The 20,848-nt window shown below is 44.5% G+C and overlaps 1 protein-coding gene across 2 annotated transcripts in view; it reads right to left on the bottom strand.

Moving 5' to 3' along the window:
- Positions 1-20,848, bottom strand: part of ARFGEF2 (ARF guanine nucleotide exchange factor 2) — a 100,657-nt gene that overhangs the window by 26,533 nt on the left and 53,276 nt on the right. For both annotated transcript variants that reach the window (XR_014315368.1, XM_082744783.1), the window contains exons 21-26: positions 19,750-19,908; positions 16,884-17,031; positions 15,646-15,745; positions 10,340-10,380; positions 10,066-10,235; positions 3,819-3,970 (exon numbers count right to left, since the gene is read on the bottom strand). Coding sequence is in view for 1 of the 2 variants with exons in the window: in XM_082744783.1 (XP_082600909.1) it covers positions 3,819-3,970; positions 10,066-10,235; positions 10,340-10,380; positions 15,646-15,745; positions 16,884-17,031; positions 19,750-19,908 (770 nt within the window). In the remaining variant the exon portion in view is untranslated. The remainder of the gene's footprint in view (positions 1-3,818; positions 3,971-10,065; positions 10,236-10,339; positions 10,381-15,645; positions 15,746-16,883; positions 17,032-19,749; positions 19,909-20,848) is intronic.

Raw genomic sequence — 20,848 nt, 5'->3', positions numbered from 1 at the left:
GACTCGCACTAAGCGTGGAGCCAGTGCTGGGCTCAGTCTCATGATCCTGCATCCTGCGTGATCAAGAGTCAGATGCTGAAATCAAGAGTTGGGTGCTCAACCAGCTGAGCCTCCCAGGTACCCCTCTACATGTACTTTTTAAAAATGCTTTCCAGGGGGTGCCTGGTTGGGTCAGTCAGTTAAGCATCCAACTCTTGACCATGAGGTTGAGACTGAGCCCTGTGTTGGTTGGGCTCTATGCTCAGCATGGAGTCTGTCTGTCCCTCTCCCTATGCTCTACTCCCTGCTCACACATGTTCTCTCTCTCTCACACACAAATAAAATCTTTAAAAAAAAAAATGCGGGGCGCCTGGGTGGCTCAGTGGGTTGAGCCTCTGCCTTCGGCTCAGGTCATGATCCCAGGGGCCTGGGATCGAGTCCCGCATGGGGCTCTCTGCTCAGCGGGGAGCCTGCTTCTCCTCATCTCTCTCTCTGTCTGTCTCTCTGCCTATTTGTGATCTCTCTCTCTGTCAAATAAATAAATAAAATCTTAAAAAAAATAAAATAAAATAAAAATAAAAAAAATGCTTTTTGGGGTGTCTGGATCACTCAGTCAGTTAAGTGTCCAACTCTTGATCTCAGAGTCATGAGTTCATGCCTTGTGTAAAAAAAAAATAATAATAAGGGGCACCTGGATGGCTCAGTCGGTTAAGGGTCCTGTCTTCGGCTCAGGTCATGATCCCCGAGTCCTCACCCTGTTCAGTGGTGAGCCTGCTTCTCCCTCTGCCCCTTCCCCTGCTTGTGCTTTCTCACTCTCACTCTCTCTCAAATAAAATATTAAAAAAGGAAAGTTTACTAAAAAAAATAATAATAAATCAAGATGCTTTTTGCCTGATTATTTTTTTTTTTTTTTTTAATATTTTTTTTTTAAAGATTTTATTTATTTATTCGACAGAGAGAGATCACAAGTAGGCAGAGAGGCAGGCAGAGAGAGAGAGAGGAGGAAGCAGGCTCCCTGCTGAGCAGAAGAGCCCGATGCGGGACTCGATCCCAGGACCCTGAGATCATGACCTGAGCCGAAGGCAGCGGCTTAACCCACTGAGCCACCCAGGAGCCCCTTTTTGCCTGATTATTAACAGTAATATGTGATGACAACAAACATTTCGGGAAATGTAGAAAACACGTAATGAAACAAAAAAATTCCATTTTGTGACAGTATGATATTTCACATGGAGAGATTGATAAAACTGTCCTTATTATACTGTCCAATTCCATAACCTGACCTTTTGACTAGAGCATTAAGTATTTCCCGTGTCACAAACACTGTAAACATCTTTAACAGCTGCACAATATTCCATGTTGTGGCTGTACCAACACCGAGTTTACACTTTTATATTTAGGTGTTAGCTGCTTTTTTTTAAATTACTTTTTGTGATTTACAATGTCTTGTTGTATTTCAAAGTTAATTCCTTAGAAGAGTTACATAAGTGTAGAATTAGTGAGTCAAAAGGCAGAGAAATGTTAAGGTTCTTGCACACTGCCCAGATGCTTTTGAAGATGTTATAGCAAGTTATAGTTCCATCACCAGCGTCCGACAGTGCCTGGCAATGCGTGATTCCAAACTCACTGTCTCTTTTCAAATGCTGGCGGGATTCTGGCCATCAGCGCCACCACCCAAGCAGGCAGGCTGCCACGCCAGGCTTCCATCTCCTCGGCACTCCCAGCAATGTCCCCAAAGGGAGGAGGGTATTTCTGTGCATACACTAAAATCAGGGGTGAAGGGAGCCTGGGTGGCCCTGTCAGTTGATCATCTGACTCTTGATTTTAGCTCAGGTCATGATCTCAGGGTCATGAGCTCAAGCCCCATGTTGGGCTTCCTTGCTGGGGATGGGGCCTGCTTAGGAGTCTCTCTTTCCTCCCTGCCTCCTGCTCTCTCTACAATAAATAAAATCAGGGGTGATGCCAAATTCTGGAATGGGCTTTGTCTTAAAATGAGCAGTAAGAGAAAAACCGAGAGAGAGAGAGAGACTATCAGGAAGACTTTTCTGCTGCTGTTTCTGTTACCCCAAATGACCCATGTTGGCTATGGCCTTTGAATTCTTAAGCTTTCATTTTCTTAAAAAACAAACAAACAAACAAAAAAACCCCATAAAAAACCCACCCCAAATACACACAGCAATCTAAGCAGATCTCGTGGACACATTTTAGCGGTGGGGATCGACACCTGAAAGCCATGCTTCACATGTCCTCCTTTTACGCCCCACCGCTAATTACTCAGCACCCTGTGTAGGCTCCCCTTTCAGAACATACACAGAATCCAATCGCATGGCGCCTCACCCCCCTGGTGCAAATCTGAACAATGATGGCGGCTTTTCATTCTCCACAGACAAACGCAGGATGATCCCGTAACGCACGTCAGACCATTTCACTTCTCCGCTCAAAGCCTCCAGTGGCTTGTGTCTTTCACAGAGAACAAGCCCAAGTGCTGACAAAGGCTGACAGCTCCACTGCCACGAGCTCTTCACCCACCAGGACTTCCTGCCTTATTGACTCTGACCGCCCAGCCTCGCTGCCTTGTTCCTCCTGGTGATGCTGATGACACTGGGTCTTAGGGCTTCTGTTCTTGCTCTTCCCTCTGCTCCTAACACTCTTCCCAAGACCACGTATAGCCACTCCTGGCTGGTTCCTCACTTTGCTTAAGGGTCAACTTACCCAATGCATCTTGGTTGACTGTCCTAAACAAAGCCTTGATTTAAACATTTATTTGCTTATCTCACTGGAATATAAACAAGGTGGTTTTTTTTTGTTTTTTTTTTTTTTTTAGATTTTACTTGTTTACTTGACAGACAGAGAGAGCAAACAAGCAGGGGGAACAGCAGAGGGAGAAGCAGGATCCCTGCTAAGCAGGGACCCAACATGGGGCTCCATCCCAGGACCCCAGGATCATGACCCAAGCCAAAGGCAGATGCTTCACTGACTGAGCCACCCAGGTGCCTCTAAACAAGGATTTACTGTTTAATTTCATTACGGCAAACTTCAAACACACACAAAAGTAAAGAGGATATGGTAATGAACACCCACGTACGCAGCTGCCCTGATGATTAAATCAGGGCCAGACGAAAACAGGAATTTTTGACTGTTTTCTTTAGTGCTGTCTAGTCAGCACCCAGAAGGGCACTGGCTGCTGGCAGGCTCCAAGGATATAAGCCAAGTGAACACAGGAACATGGTGAGTGCTTCAGAGGGACAGCTGTCCCCATCTTTTCTATCACGCTCTTGGGGCAGAAACGATGGGTCACATAAATTCTTCGGTTTACGAGACCAACCCCTTACTGGGTCATATAATTCTTGGCCCTGTTTAGGATGCCTCAGTGATGGCTCTTTCTCTGAACAATGTCAGCGCCCACCCCATAAGAATGCATGGCACATTTCCACTAGTTGTGGTGGTGTCATCTGTCCTTCTGGGAATGGTCACACACAGATCTCAGTGATGTACTTAGAAACGATGCATGTGGGACGCCTGGGTGGCTCAGTTGGTTAAGCAGCTGCCTTCGGCTCAGGTCATGATCCCAGGGTCCTGGGATCGAGTCCCACATCGGGCTCCTTGCCCCGCAGGGAGCCTGCCTCTCCCTCTGACTCTGCCTGCCACTCTGCCTGTGCGCTCTCTCTCTCTCTCTGACAAATAAAAAAAAAAGAAACGATGCATGTGAATCACAGTCTGCTCATCTTACCTATTTCCATCAACAAAGGAAGAAAATACATAATGAATGCATGAAAATGCATGATTAATATTAGGAGGTCTGTTTAGGCCACCAGTGGGGAATATGACAATGCACATACCTGTTTTTCTTCATGATATGCTCAAAGGGCCTCAGAAAATCTTTCTGGAAGCGGAAGTTGGCTAATTCTCCCTTCTCAAGAAACTTCATAGAGAGTTGCCTTAAGGAGTCAACAGCGAAGATCGCCACGTCTTCGTTGGGGTTACAGCCAACCTGAGCAGGAATGGGAGGCGAGGTGAGAGAGAGGCACAGTACAAGAGTGGTGGAGGCGGCGTTCTGGATGCCACAGACAGATAGCCTGCCTTCAAAACAAATGCTCTGGAAAAAACATACCTAAGGAGAAAAGAAAATGGTGTTTCTTAGCTATGACCTGGGCAATTCTGTTTTAAGTTTAATGATGCAAGATGGGTGGCTCAGTGGGTTAAGCCTCTGCCTTCAGCTCAGGTCATGATCTCAGGGTCCTGGGATCGAGCCCCGCATCTGGGCTCTGTGCTTGGTGGGGAGCCTGTTTCCCCCTCTCTCTCTGCCTGACTCTCTGCCTACTTGTGATCTCTCTCTCTCTGTCAAATAAATAAAATCTTTAAAAAAAAAAAAGATGCAAAATCAGTACTGCACATTTAATTAAAAGTGCTTTCAAATGTGCTATTTAATTTTTTAAAGATTGTGGCAAAATACACATAAAACACAAAAGTTACGATCTTAAACATGTTGAAGCGTACAGTTCAGTCGTCGTAAGGACATCCTCACTGCTGGGCACCGCATCTCCAGAACTCCAGCAAAGCTGAAACTCTGTGTCAATTAAGCAATGTTGTGCTCTAATTAATTTTACCTGATTATATAAGAGAGGTCAAAAGACTTGAAAGTCTCTGTAAAGCCTTTTCTTTTTAAATATTATATTTATTTATTTGAGAGAGAGAGACAGTGATAGAGAGAACACAAGCAGGAGGAGTGGAAAAGGGAGAAGTAGGGTCCCTGCTGAGCAGAGAGCCCGATATGGGGCTCGATCTCAGGACCCTGAGATCATGACTTGAGCTGAAGGCAGATGCTTAAGGACTGAGCCACCCAGGTGCCCCTCTGTAAAGCCTTTGCATACTTGCCCACATCTGTCGCCTGAAGCAAATGGTTATAAATGAGCGTCACTGGCCTCAAAAAATTCAGCACAAATATTGAGGTTTTTTAAATTTCCTTAAAATTGTACTTGTCTATAGTTTACCTACTTTTAGAGACTGGTATTATGGGTATGTACTTAGTAGTTGCTTCTCAGACTTTTCCCTTACGAAGAATCCTTCAAGCAGAGCAAGGGGATGTTTCCTACAAGAACCCCTGCCAACAGATCTGGGGCATCTTGCAGTAGCCAGCTCCAAGAAAGAAACTTCTCTGGCTTGTGGTCTGACCTGAAAAGGTTTTATTTTTAATGGAAGTAATGTTGCAGTAAAAAATTGGAAACATCAATAGGAAATGGTTACATAATGATATGTTCACAGGCATGGAGTAACATTTGGCAGTTAAAAAGAAGTATGTCCAGCCTTTAAAAAAAGAAGAGGAAGAAGAAGGAGAAGAAAATCCCATCACACGCTACAACAGGGATGAACCTTAAGGACATGATCCCAAGTGAAAGAAACCAGTCACAAAAGGGCAGATACTGTCTGACTCCAGTTCTATGAGGTAGCTAGAGTACTCAAAATCAGAGAGACCGAAAGTAGAATGGTGGTTACCAGGGTCTGGGTGAGGAAGGAAAGGAAAGCTAGTATTTAATGGGTTTAGAGTCTCAGTTTTTCAATATGAGAAAAGAGCTCCACAGATTTGTTGCACAAAACGTGAACGTACTTAACGTTAATAAACTGTACATTTATAAATGGTTAAAATGAAAAATTTTATGTGTATTTTACAATTTAAAAAGGAATAAATTCATACATACTAATAACATAGTTAAATGTTTAAGATTCCTTGCTAAGTGGAGGAAGCAAGTAACAAAATGATTTGTTTTTTTCAAAAAAGCAAAAGAAACCAGGACAATATTGTTTGTATTAAAAGGAAATAGAAGATAAATACCAAAAGGGAAGATAAATACCAAACTGGTAATAATTAGTTTGGGGAGGGTTCAAAAGGGAAGTGGTGATGGTCAAACGTGGCTTTAGCAGTACTTTTTTAAAAGGTGTTTATGTCATATTCATTAGCGTAAATACTAATAAAAAGAATATTCCTCCCCTAAACATCAAGATTCAGGAAATCCCGCAGCAGGAATACCACTCCAGGGCTTACCGTGCAGCTCTGCATACCCCAGGACACACGGGGTAGAAGAGAAACACGGAAACTGTTTCCAAGACTCTGCCAGAATGCCAAGAGCTAAGTTTTTTTTTTAATTTATTTTTTATTTTTATTTATTTATTTGACAGAGAGAAATCACAAGTAGTCGGAGAGGCAGGCAGAGAGAGAGAGAGGGTAGCAGGCTCCCTGCTGAGCAGAGAGCCCGATGCGGGACTCGATCCCAGGACCCTGAGATCATGACCTGAGCCGAAGGCAGCGGCTTAACCCACTGAGCCACCCAGGCGCCCTGCCAAGAGCTAAGTTACAGCTGTCTTCAGCCACCCATTTCCTCAAACTTATGAGATTCTTCTGTGCTGCAGTTCCCGAGGGGAAGCAGAACATCTTCCTGGGGTGGTAGAAAGAATGAAGAGCCCCGGAGGGAGCAACTGAGTTTTCTATAACTTTGTGCTTAATGGCTCTGATGAGATGGAAGAGACAATGGTAATGAAAGTGACGGCCATAGACTGTCTCATCACTATGTCAGCCTACATCCCGAGCTGCCCATAAGTGGTCCGCAGGTAACCGAGAACTGGCACCTAATAAGCCTTAGCAACAGAACTGCAGGTGGGAATAGTGACTTGTTCAAACTGATGTTCTCTCCTGAAGAAGGCCCACGGAACATGAAATCTAGACTTTATAAAAGCTGGGAAAGGTTTACTGAAACACTTTTGGATTATTACTTCTGAAAGAAAAAAGGATCCCACGGCTGCTAGTGGCAATATTTCACGGAATAAGTGAGCAACGTTTGCTCCAGCTTAGTGGTCCTGGCCTTGGGCGAGAATACAAGGTAAGGCACAGTGACGATAATGGTTCACATTCCCTCTTTCAAGCAATTTCACACCAGTTAAGTTGACTGGTCCACTAAGAAGTTGTTACCCAGAATAGTGAGCAAGATAATTGCTGACTGCCGGTTGATGCCTGATGGTGGTGCTGCCACTCACTCAGCAAACGGTGGGTCTGGGTCATGTGCAGGCTCTCGAGGCAGTGTCTTCCCTGAGGGTTCAAATGAAAGGGTCACCTGCTTCTTTTTTTTTTTTTTAAAGATTTTATTTATTTATTTGACAGAGAGAGATCCCAAGTAGGCAGAGAGGCAGGCAGAGAGAGAGGAAGGGAAGCAGGCTCCCTGCTGAGCAGAGAGCCGGATGCGGGGCTCGATCCCAGGACCCTGAGATCATGACCCGAGCCGAAGGCAGTGGCTTAACCCACTGAGCCACCCAGGCGCCCCACACCTGCTTCTTTTTGTAAGTTTCTTCCATTCAATGGAGGGACTGCAATTCTCTTTTGGATAAGCTGTTTTTTACTCAGAGTACTTCTAAGCATCTATACTATAATTCTTTAATCCAGGAATGAGAAAATTGCTTTGAAATCATGGAATATGTTTTGGTAGGAAACAGTGCTATTGAGCTATTACTTTTCCTTTAAGAAGTTAATGGCATCTCAGATGCACACACACACACACACACTACACACGTGTTCTGATTTTTAAAAATTTGTTAAGGGGCACCTGCGTGGCTCAGTTGGTTAAGCCGCTGCCTTCGGCTCAGGTCATGATCCTGGGGTCCCTGGATGGAGTCCCGCATCGGGCTCCCTGCTCTGCTTCTTCTCTCTCTCCCACTCCCCCTGCTTGTGTTCCCTCTCTTGCTGTCTCTCTCTTTCTGTGTCAAATAAATAAATAAAATCTTTAAAAAAAGTTGTTTAATATATGTGTGGATGTGCCTGTATTTATGTGATGAAACCTCTAGTGGAGGGAAACAAGTGTAGTTTGGTTTTCTTTCAGTAGTTGTCAGTTTTAGAACACACAAATCTCTAGCTTCTGATGTAAAAATTAATGTTAGTTTTCTAGGGATGCCTGGGTGGCTGAGTTGGTTAAGCATCGACTCTTGACTTTGGCTCAGGTCATGATCTCAGGGCTGTGGGACAGAGCCCTGTGTCAGGCTCCACGCTCAGTGGGGAGCCTATTTGAGAGTCTCTCTCCCTCTGCTCTTCCCTCGGCTTGTGTGTGTGCACTCTCTCTCTCAAATAAGCAAGCAAATCTTTAAAAAATAAAACAAAATAAAAGCTAGTTTTCTCAACAAAGGTTTCAGAGCGGCGGCAACAAAAGCCAGAATATAAGAAGCAGTGACATTAACAGTGAAACTACATAGAATGTAACTTGCTCTTTGGTCATTCAGAAGACACTCGAGGATTCTGCCATGCATTCAAACACCAATGTCTGTCCAGTGACTATAATGATTTTTATGGTGTTAGCCTACATCTTGACTATAGGATATATATATTTTAAAAGATTTTATTTATTTATTTGACACAGAGAGAGAGATCACAAGTAGGCAGAGAGGCAGGCAGAGAGGGGGGGAAGCAGGCTCCCCACTGAGCAGAGAGCCCGATGCAGGGCTTGATTCCAGGACCCTGAGACCATGAGCTAAGCCTAAGGCAGAAACTTAACCCACCGAGCCACCCAGGCGCCCCGGGGTATATATATATTTTAAAGATTTTATTTATTTATTTGGTAGAGAGAGACACAGCAAGAGAGGGAACACAAGTGGCAGGGGGAAGTGGGAGTGGGGAAGAGAGGGAGAAGCAGGCTCCCGATGAGCGGGAAGCCTCACAGGGGGCTCGATCCCAGGGCCCTGAGATCATGACATGAACTAAAGGCAGACGCTTGACTGAGCCACCCAGGCATCCCTGCATATGGATATTACAGTATTTTTAATACCACTAAGATGTTAATTTCATACTCCATGAGTTACCTACCAATATGTAAATATGCTCCAGAGGGAAAATGAATTTTGACAATCCTCTGCTTCTCGCAATGTCACATGGCACAGCTTTGCTTTTTTTTTTTTTTTTTTTTAAGACTTATTCATTCACTTGAGGATGGAGAGAGGGGCAGAGGAAAAGGGAGAGAGAAAGTCTCAAGCAGACTTTGTAATGAGCACAAAGCCTGATGTGGGGCTCAATCTTACCACCCCAAGATCATGACCTGAGCTCAAACTAAGAGTTGGACAACCAGGGTGCCTGGGTGCTCAGTTGGTTAAGTGACTGCCTTTGGCTCATGTCATGATCCTGGAGTCCTGGGATCGAGTCCTGCATCGGGCTCCCAGATCCATGGGGAGTCTGCTCCTCCCTCTGACCTTCTCCCCTCTCATGCTCTCTCTCTCTCTCTCAAATAAATAAAATCTTAAAAAAAAAAAAAAAAAGAGTTGGACACCTACCTGATTGTGCCACCCAGGCGCCCCATGCACCACTTTGCTTTTATTTATTATATATATTTAAAATATTTTATTTATTCATTTGAGAGAGAAACAGAGAGAGCACAAGCACATGGAGGGGCAGAGGGAGACTCCCCACTGAGCTTCGAGCCCACCGTGGGGCTCGATCCCAGGAACTGGACATCATGACCTGAGCTGAAGGTAGATGCTTAACCAGCTGAGCCGCCCAGGTGCCCCACCATTTCACTTTTATGAAAGACCTCCCTTAGTATCTACTTCCACTAACCAAAAAAGAAAAATCCAAAGGGGATTTTTGCTTTTACAAAAAAAGGTGAAAAGTGAAAATAACATCGAGCATCTGCTTTGCAGCGAGCTGTTACAGAGGCAGCACGCGCCCCAGCAGCCAGAGTGGCGCTGCCAAGCCCCTTCCCCGAGAACTGCACTCAGCATCTCAGCATTAAGCCACCAGAGCTTTGAACGGTGTCAGTGAGCATCTGGGTTTTATCTTAATTCTGTGACTGTCAGCAAGATGTGTCTGTCCTAAGATATCAGAAAAGGCTATAAGAGGTTATTTTTGGGGTGTGGGAATGCTCAACAACTTTTCCATAGAAATTAATGGTAACTGCCTCTCTGCTTTACACCATTTCGGCTTATGAAAGGTTTCATAGCAATGTCCTACTTTTAGATAGCAGGGAAATCTGTCTAAGTGCCTAAACGCTCTCACTTCTTTGAATACAGTTGCCTGCTTTTTTCTGGACACTGATAGAGTGGTTTTTGAATCTGAAGAGTTACCTTGTTGAAGTGATCTCCAATCACATGCCATATCCGGGACCACTGCAGCCGGATCCGGTTCATGTTGTAGTACGATATCTCCACAATCTTCTGCAAGCTGAACATGCGGGGGTGGTGCGGGGAAGCCAGCTCGTCCATGGACACGGCGCACAGCCAGCGGACAAAGTCAACTACAGGCCAGACCCAACAACACATGCGAGGCTTCATTAGTAATGGCCAGACAGCCACAACATGAGGATTCTGTAGTTGTCACACACGAGTGACAAATACATACCTATGGCATTTCCATCCAGTCTGGTAGATCCAGTAAAAATTCTAGGAAGATAATTTCAGACACAATAAAATAAAAGTTAGATTTGGAAGCTGCATTTCAATTTCAAACACTGAAGAAAAGGCAAAAAAGAAGCATTTCAGGTCTGGAACCTCCACTAAAATAAATGACTGAGGCATCATAGGTACAAAACTGGTCAATGAACCTGGAGCATAAATGCCTATAATGGTAGAAAGAAAAAGTGACACATCAAAGGAGGAAGGGAGAGTAAAACGTAACATCATGTGATGTCAAAACAGTGGGGGTGTGAGAGTAAGGACCTCCAAAAAGCTGCTCCTCCATAAGATAAAAACAACAACAACAACAACAACAACAAAACCTAGCAAAAAAAAAAGTTATCCGAACCAACTCTTTCAGGACTGAGCTGTGGAAATTACCAAAGGCTGGAAAAATGTTTGTTCAAGAAAAAAGGCTCAATCTGGTATAAATAGAGACTATTATGGTGTTTTAGGCTGTCCTATTTCCATTACTGTCTTCTCGGCTCCACAGAAAGGCTGAAAACCAACAGCTTTGAAGTCACAGTAACTGTGAAACCAGTAACCTAGCTCCATGGGAGAGAAGACAACAATCCTAGAATTTCCCCCCAAAACACCAGACTCTGAGAACTGACATTATTTGACCTGCCTGGCAATAGCCTAGAAACCCCCATTTTCAGGATTTGTCTTTGACTCAGACCTCTTTGGGTGCAAAAAGCCTTTTCCCTGGGACGTTTGTCAAAAGCAACCTGTAGTCACTCCCTGAGGTGGCAGTCACAACCGGGACAAACAAGGACCTGGCCAAAAACCTGAAAGGAAAAGCTGGGAATGAGACACCCACAGGAAGCTTTATTTTATTCTTTTTAAAGATTTTATTTATTTACTTGAAAAAGAAAAAAGTGAGAGAGAGAAGAGCAAGGGAAAGGGACAGAGAGCGCAGTGAGAGAGAGGGAGAAGCAGACTTTATTTGACAGAGAGAGAGAGAGAGCGCGCAAAAGCAGGGGGAGGGGCAGAAGGAGGAGAGTCCCTAGAGCAAGGAACCCCATGTGGGGCTCAATCCCAGGAACCTGAGGTCATGACCTTAGCTGAAAGCAAATGCTTAACGGACTGAGCCACCCAGGTGTATGGTAGAGCTTTTTAAAGCCTCCTGTGATAGGGGCTCCTGGGTGGCTCAGTCCATTAAGCATCTGCCTTCAGCTCAGGTCATGATCTCAGGGTCCTGAGACCAAGTCCTGTGTCGGGCTCTTTGCTCAGTTGGGAACCTGCTTCTCCCTCTGCCCTTCCCCCTGCTTATGTGCTTTCTCTCTCGGTCAAATAAAAAAATAAAATCGTAAAAAAAAAAATTAGGAATTCTAGAGTTGAAACCTATGAAACTGGAATGGAAAATTCACTGGAGGGGCTCAACATCAGTTCTGAGCAGACTTAAGAATTAGTGAACTTGGGGTACCGGGGTGACTCAGTGGGTTAAAGCCCCTGCCTTCAGCTCAGGTCATGACCACAGGGTCCTGGGATTGAGCCCCTCATTGGGCTCTCGCTTGGCAGGAGCCTGCTTACCCCTCCATCCCTGCCTGCCTCTCTGCCTACCTGTGATCTCTGTCAAATACATAAATAAAATCTTTTAAAAAATTTATTAAAAAAAAGAAAGAATAAGTAAACTTGAAGACAGGTTAAATGAGATTATGCAGTGTGAGGAACAGAAATAAAAAGGAATATTTAAGAAATGAAGAAAATGTCACAGACCTGTGAGACACTACCAAGTACATACACATACACAGAAGGGGGAGTCCTAAAAAAAGATGAAAGAGGCTAGAAGAACTTATGAAGAAATAATGGCTAAAAACTCCCCAAATTTGGTGAAAAACAACAACCTACACATCCAAGAAGCTCAACAAACTCCAGTAAGATAAACTCAGACATATAATAATCAAAATGTTGAAAGCCACAGAGTGAAAGAATCTTGGAAGTAGCAAAAAAGCAGAGACTCACCACTGTGTAAAGGGATCCTACAGAAAATTATCAGTTGATTTCTCATCACAAATCACAGAGGTCAAAGGCAGTGGGATATCAGATTCAAGGTGCTGAAATAAGACTACAAACCAAATATTCTGTATGTACCAAAACCAACCTTCAAAAAATGAAGGAGTAACTAAAATACCCTGAGATAAACAAAATCTGAGATAATTCATTGCTAACTGAGCTGCCCTATAAGAAATATTAAACTAAGTTCTTCATGTTGAAATCAAAGGAAAGATAATAAGTCAAAAGTATCTGAAGAAAGAAAGAACACTGGTAAAGATGCCTGGGGAAACACGTATTTTCTGTTTGTAATTCATTTTTATCCATCTGATTTGAGGATGGCAAAAGTAATTGTCAGTAATCTGTGTTGATGGGCAGGTGTGTATAAACATGTAACTTATATGGAAACAGCAGAAAGGAGAGGGCAGAGAACCGAGCTGTATAGGAGGCAAGATGTTTCATACTACTCAAGTTAAGTGGACGCTAACTCAAAGTCAAATGTTAAAGTTAAGATGTTATTAATCATGATTCCCCAAAGCAATCAGTAAGGAAAACTCTGAAAAAACACAGTAAAAGAAACGAGGAAAATAAAATAATACACTAGAAAATTTCTTAACACCAACAAAAGCAGTGATATTGAAGGAATGGAGAAAATGACACAACACGTATTTATAAAAAAAGAAAAAGCATGGATCTAAATTCTACCCATCAACAATTGAATTATGATTAAATCTAAATAGATAAAACACTTTAATTCAAAGGAAGAGATTAGTGGATGGACTAAAATAAACATGGTCCAACCATCTGTTGTCTAGAAACTCACTTTATTATTATTATTATTATTACTTTTTTTTTTTTTTAAGTAAGCTCTACACCCAACGTGGGGCTTGAACTCCTATTTCTGAGATCAAGAGTAGCATGCTCTATCAACTAAGCCAGCCAGGTGCCCCCAGAGAGACTTGCTTTAGATTCGAAGACACAAACAGGCTGAAAATTAAGGAATAAAAAAGACACAGCTTATCAAAAAAGTAACCAAAAGAGAACTGGGTGGTTGCACCAATGTAAGACAAGAGATTGCAAAATCATTACTAGAGTCCAAGAACATTTTATAACATAAAAGGTTTAATTTGTCAAGAAAACATACACATACATATGCACCTAACAACAAAGCCCCAAAATCACAAGGCACAACAGATAAAACTGAAAGGGAGAAATGGACAATTCAACAACGCCCAGAATCAGCAAATCTATACAGAGAGAATGAAGATTAGTGGCCGTAAGGACTGGCAGGAGAGGAAATGGGCAGTGACTGATAATAAGTACAGGTTGCTGAAAATGCTATGAAATTCAAAGCTTCTCAGCCTTTTGGCTAAGACCAAGTATGAAATTTGATAGTGGTGCTGACCACACAACTCTGAATATACGAAAACCCACAGAACTGTACACACATATTTTAAAGATGTATTTATTTGAGAGAGAGAAAGTGTATGCAAGAGAGCACATAGCATGAGGGGCAGGAGGGGCAGAAGGAGAGGCAGAGGGAAGGAATCTCAAGCAGCCTCCCTACGAGTGTGATCTTACGACCCTGAGATCATGACCTGAGCTGAAATCAAGAGTTGGATGCTTAACTGGCTGAGGCACCCAGGCACCTCCTGAATTGTACATTTTAAAAGAATAAGTCTTTTGGTATATGAATTATATCTCAATTTTTAAAAAATGTAATGGCACACAAAATGATGCTGGGATAATAGTATCCATGAGCTGGCTAAGGCAGAGAAACAGAAAAGAAATTAGTGTGGTTAATGGAATAAACATTTTGTACTTTTAGCCTAAACCTAACTGAAAAATGTGAGGAAAAACTCATCAAAAGTATGTTACAGACAATACCTCTGTTGGAGAGAAGCAGGGAAGCAATAGGATCAAGGTAATCAAAATACACTGATAAAGAGTTTAAAATACGAAGAGGACTGTTCTGAGAACAATACAAATGATGCCCCAATTCTATACCGCTATCATCTCAACAATGTCTATATTTATTTATTAACTTTTAAAGCTCATTTTAAAGATTTTATTTATTTATTTATTTGACAGAAAAAAAGAGAGAGAGAGAGAGAGAAATGGTAAGAGAGGGAACACAAGCAAGGGGCATGGGAGAGGGAAAAGCAGGCTCCCCCCTGCGAGCAGGGAGCCCGATGTGGGGCTCGATCCCAGGACCCTGGGATCATGACCAGAGCCAAATGCAGATGCTTAATGACTGAGCCACCCAGGTGCTGTAACACTGCCTGTATTTACTATTGTGGGAAAGTCATTAACCACATGAGCAGCAGTGTACATGATTACTGAAGGGTACTTTTCAGGACTTTGTTCATTTTGAAAAATTGATATATATTTTTAAGGGTTTTATTTATTCATTTGACAGAGATCACAAGTAGGCAGAGAAGCAGGCAGAGAAAGAGAGGAAGGGAAGCAGACTCCATGCTGAGCAGAGAGCCCAATGTGGGGCTCGATCCCAGGACCCTGGGATCATGACCTGAGCTGAAGGCAGAGGCTTTAACCTACTGAGCCACCCAGGCGCCCTGGAAAATTCATATTTTAAATACTGGTATCTAATGAATGTCTTTCAATAAGAATACCTATATTTCTTGTGACTGTTTAGTTTAAGGAAACGGGTATCATGGAAAGGTTCTAAGGAAAAAGAAATGCAAACTATCAATGTGGCCACCTCTCACTCATACACAGGCTTTATACCTTAAGCCCTTTTTGAAATTTTTTAAAGATTTTATTTATTTATTTGACAGACAGAAATCACAAGTAGGCAGAGAGGCAGGCAGAGAGAGAGGAGGAAGCAGGCTCCCTGCTGAGCAGAGAGCCTGATGTGGGGCTCGATCCCAGGACCCTGGGAGCTTCTAGAGACGGGACGGACGGGATCATGACCTGAGCCAAAGGCAGAGGCTTTAACCCACTGAGCCACCCAGGTGCCCCGCCTTTTTGAAAAATTTTAAAGGGTAATTTCTACTAAGGAAACAAGGTAATCTAAAACATCAACACAAGCAAAAACACTTATTTTTAAAAAGGTCAGGAATTCAAATGAACATGAAGGTTAATAGCAGCTGTGGATCACGTGTGCCACTTCCTAGTTCGAGTGATCTGGAGCTCACAACACTTACAAGAGTCAAACAGATTAAGAATCCATTAACCACACAGAGGATCTGCCAAGCTCCTGGACAGTCCAGCTTCACTGGAGAACAAAATCATTACCTGTCTACAGCTACAACCACACTCTGCGAGCTGGTCTCACCAACTGATTCCTGGAAGCTGGCCATCTGTCTTTTATCCACTCCACCACTCACCAAATTACCTGAAACACAATGCGCAAAATCAGAATCGCTTCAGAAACAGTCAAGTATTTAGATCAAAGTATTCTGTGGCATCGGTATGCAGAGACGAGAGCCATAAGAGAATGGTTTGCAGGCACAACAAAACAAAACAAAACAAAAACACCCTCAAGTGATGACAGAATAAAATTAAACGAAGGCTTTGGCATTTGAAATACATTCTGATTCTTAAAATACGAGCTCCCTTGCTTGTACCAACCACCTCCCTTTCTTAATAGTCTTGCTCATTTTTACAGTGTCGAATGCCTACATTTAAGAGAACAAATACACGATTAAGCAGCACCAGCTTAGAGCTTCTAGAGACGGGACGGCCGGTACCTGCTCTGCGTCCCATGTGCTCTCCACGACCTCACTCCAGCCATCCCTGCACGCGCCCTAAGCAGCAGCTGCTAGTACAGCCTCCCCCGTCCACACGGTGTGAGCTCTTACCCGCCACTCTGTACTATTCCAGTCCGTGTCCCTGGGACCTAGGAGCCTGCCCTCTGCCCTGAGACAGCCTGGGTTGGAAACCTGCCCCTGCCACTTGCCGCAGTGCGATCACTTCAGCCCAGCGTCACCTTCCTCAATCACAAGATGAGGATGACAACAGTGCCAATCTCACTGTGTGACTAAGAGAATTAAATGAGTTAAAATGAGTAAACCAAGTGCTTAGAATGTGGCCAGGCACATTTGTTTGTCTTATTTGCTGTCAAAGCCCACCGACAGGAGCTTCTCGATTCCACGAGAAACCATTCCAGATAACGAACATGGAAGTGACGCTGCACCTACTTGTCAAAATCTGGAGATACACACCCCCACTCCTTTAACACTAGGTACTAAAGCGGTACCCTTCTGAAGTAAATGGCTTCTCCCCCCAATATACTTAACATGCACAGAAAGAAAAGTAATGCACCCTGCTGATTTTGATAAAACAGGCATTTATCAACAGTTTAATCACAGTTAAGAGAGCCAAAGCAGCACTTCCACTTCCACTAATAAACATACTGTCAGCGGGCACACAAGGAAGAGCTGGTTTGCGTGACAGTCCTGAGAGACAGGAAGCGTTTCATTCCGGTTAACTTGTGACTCCGCGACGGCCAGCCGTGGGGCCTGGTGTCTTACCAAGGCCAAGGCCCATGAACTCTTCTCCCGCCAGTGTGTGGCCCTTCAGGCTCCCTTCTCTTTCACGCCCAGATCCAGACAGGTAGCGCGTTTTCACCCCGGTTCCTATCAGCTGAGCGAGCTCCAGCTGGCTGATGCACTTCAAGATCTAACGAAAAGGACATCAGGCATGAAGAAGTGAGTTCCCGTTTCCGGCCTGCAAAGGTCACTGCAATCTTAGTCCTTCAAGAGCTCTTTGAAACACACAGCTTTTCAGGTGAGAATGAAATCTGAGGGTCTTGGGGTGGTTTTCCTAATCCTGGCGAGGCAACCCCCTGACTACAGGCCTGGAAGACAGACGTCACTATCTTTTTTTCAAATTGTTAAAAAGTAGAAGAGAAAATGGCCAAAAGAAAAGCGGGTACGATGCAGTTACGCCATACAGATGTTTAATTATGCAAATGTCATAAGCGCTCGAGAAAGAGAGAAAAGCTGTCTGACTGGAGCCAGGGCATCCCCCACCAGGAAGTCGCCACCCGCTCTACTCAGCCCCCCTTGTCCCCTCTCTATTCCACCCCTCAGACGCAAACGCTAGCCTCCCTGCTGCTCCGTTCACTTGCTGTTCCTTACACACTTCCCCACGGCTCACTCCCCGCTTAGATTCCCAGCTCACACATGTGTCCTTGAGACCTCTCTCGACTGCCCCGAGATTGCATGCACAACCTCTCTACTACCATTCCCTGGCCATAATTCCCCACCCTCCAGCCCTTACCACTTTTGGCCTTATGCCACATATTTGCTTGTTCTCGGCCTGAAGTACCAACAGGGCGTCAATGCTGTCTTGTTCACTGCTGGATCCCCTAGCACTTAAAATAGCTGGTGGTTATTACTCGGTTAACTGAGTGAATCAGAACATGTCCTGCAATGGGTGTGCAGTTGGAAAAATATTGTAGCTTCCGGGCCCACGGGGTGGTTCTGGGGTGGAGAAGACATACCTACACACAAGCCTTTTCTCAATGGGAGTTTATCTGAAGAAACAGACATGGGTCTTGACTTCTACTGGAGGAAAAACTGGTTGCCAGAAACTTTTCAAGGAACAGCATGGAGGTCTCCAGGTAAACCCTTCCTAAGGGATTTTCATGGGAACTTCTGACTAAAGCTGGGTTTTGCCTTTCATGCTGACGTTACGACCTGATCTCAGAACATGGGAGTCCACTATACCACTGAGTACGGCTTGGTACTGAGAAAGGTACTTAATTCTAGCAGACAGAGCCGTGCCCTGATTGCTCCACATACAACGATCCTACTAAATTATCACCAGTAAACTCCTATTAACTCCCTCCCTTTTCCAGAAGCTGAGGATGGCCAGCATCTCAAGTATGTTGACAACTTGCAGCCAAGGACTTCTTGGCTCTAGCCTGATTTCTTTCTTTCTTTTTTTTTTTTTTTTTAAGATTTTATTTATTTATTTGACAGAGAGAGATCACAAGTAGGCAGAGAGGCAGGCAGAGAGAGAGAGGAGGAAGCAAGCCCCCCGCGGAGCAGAGAGCCCGATGCGGGACTCAATCCCAGGACCCTGAGATCATGACCCTAGCCGAAGGCAGCGGCTCAACCCACTGAGCCACCCAGGCGCCCTCTAGCCTGATTTCTGACCATCAAATAGGTGGTAATTCATTTTAACATTTCTGGGTGCTGCTATATCCATGGCAACCAGCAGGAACCCTATTGAGATCGTGCCTCTGAGGTTAAAAAAAGTTCTATGAGAGAAAGCAGCTATTTACTCATTCAGTACGTACTACGATTCCTCAGAAAACAGGAAATTACTTAAAAACAAAACAAAGCAGCAACAACAACAACAACAAAATGGCTCCTGGCTGGTTCAGTTGGTGGAGCATGTGATTCTTGATCTTGGGGTCCTGAGTCTGAGCCCCACCCTGGGCACAGAGATAACTTAAAGAACAAAAACCAAAACCCAACCGACCATCCCTCCCTACTCCGACCCACTCCATCTCTTCTAATACAGAAAACCCCAAGGGTGGGATGGAGGAAGGGAAGGCTGGGCGACAGGGGACAAAGGTACATGCCGCGATGAGCGGGAGGGGGAGGGCTAACACCTACCAGGTCCTCACCACCTGCCAAATGTAGTTCTGGGCCCCGGACAGGCCCTCCTTTCACCTCATGGCAACCCCACGAAGGTGCAGCCCGCATGGGACCTGTATACCACACAGGCAGGCAGAGCTGCAAACCCACACCGGACCGCAGCAGTCCAGCCTTCCCCCTTAAGGACTTGACCCCATGGGGGAGGAGGCAGCCACGTCCCCTCTAGGTACCCATGGTCCCCACCACTCTGCACACTCACCTCTACTCTTACAGTTTTTCTCTCTAAAGCAAGAAGCAATATGTGCAGACACCAGAGAAATCAGGTAATGTAATTTAAGGGAAAAAGGCAGAAAATAAATCTGCATAATTCTATCACTCGGGATTTTTAACACTTTTCCTTATCCTTTTCAGGTATGATTAGGAAAGAGATCAGGCTCCCAGGGACATTATGAGCTCCCAGGAGGAGCCCAAGGGCTTGGGGCAGTGGAAGGAAATCTGTTGCAAAAGCAAACTCATGCTAACCGGAGCTGGTGGCGGGGGTCGGGGGCAGGGGTGGTTGTGCTCTTGTGACATGGAGCATCTGGACGCACCCACCACAGGCCAGAGGCTGACTTTCAGAGACGTGAGGTATTTGTGCATAAAGGAAAAGCCAGAGTTAAAGCGAGACTTGACTCTAGTTGCAGAACTGGAACCGACCCAAGACAGAAGATGGACACTGAATGAGAGGAATGCTGGGAGTTCTCCTAACTAACAACAGGCAATGATCAGGCTTTCAAAGGAAATGCACCTCGTGCCAGGAGTTCCCAAGGTAGTTGCCATCGGTGTGCGCCACTGTTATGAGCGTCTTTATGGTGTCGATGTTTTTCTGCTTCATTTCTGTGATGCTGGAGCTGGCCGTCAGCAGGGAGAAGCGAGCAAGAGCCTGAACATAAGCATCTCGTTCCAGCTGCAATGAAACCCAACCAGGAGAGCGTGCTGAGATGCCACCCTTAGCATGCCAGCTGGCACGTCCACGCGCCTGTGTGTGCACGGGGCTCCTGATACCGTCTGTACACACAGCAACGTGTCAGTTCTTCCGTGCTGGTGTCTTCCTGCTACCCAACATCCCCATGAGCCATGTGGCTGAAAGCTGGTTCTCTCCTTTGCACCTGCCTCAAACTTAAATTCCATGTTCCCTTCCCTCTGGAGGGAGTAGGAGAGGAATCTGTAGAATGTTAAGAGTGCCACATACACTCTAGTTTCTGGAACACCCCTGCAATGTAGGCCTATTTCCTCAACTCTACAGAAGAGGGACCAAGGGTGTCTTAGAGAGGAGCTGGTTGGGCCAATGTCATGTGGCTAAAGAAGTAGCAGGGCTAGGTTTTGCAAGCCAGACTGCCTGATGTCAAAGCCTGGGAGCTTGGTACAGAAGAAAATGTCTAACTGTAAAATACACAGGAGTAGAAATTCGAGTTTTTCAAAATAAATGGGTGCAAGTTCTTACTTAGGAAATAATGGGTGGGACTGACAGCCTCCTAACTGGTAAGTTTGAGAATTGTACTCAATTCTCAAAGGATCAGTTGTTTGAATTTTTTCAAGATGCAAAGGTTTACAGACATACTTATTTTGCAGTAAATTGTTTCCCCCAGAGAAGACTTGGAAATGAAGGACATTATAATAAAAACTGATCTTAAAAGGAAAAGTAATATTTTAGCACAAGGGCAGGCTAATTAGGCAGGCAAATAGGAAGTCTGTTTTGTCGAATGCAATCAAGTGGCTTAGACCCCACCTACCCGCTGAGGAGGGTTACAATCCAAATCTCCAGTTTCCCCCTAATGAGCCTGTTGTCAGCATAAATCCGTGGGCTTCTTCTCAGCAGGCATGAGTAGGTAGTTTGCTGAGACTTT

The sequence above is a fragment of the Mustela nivalis genome (assembly GCF_964662115.1).
Source record: "Mustela nivalis genome assembly, chromosome: 8".
In the NCBI taxonomy this organism is placed as follows: Eukaryota; Metazoa; Chordata; class Mammalia; order Carnivora; family Mustelidae; genus Mustela; species Mustela nivalis.
The sequence above is the reverse complement of the archived record's forward strand: the minus strand, read 5'-3'. Positions and strand labels throughout refer to the sequence as shown.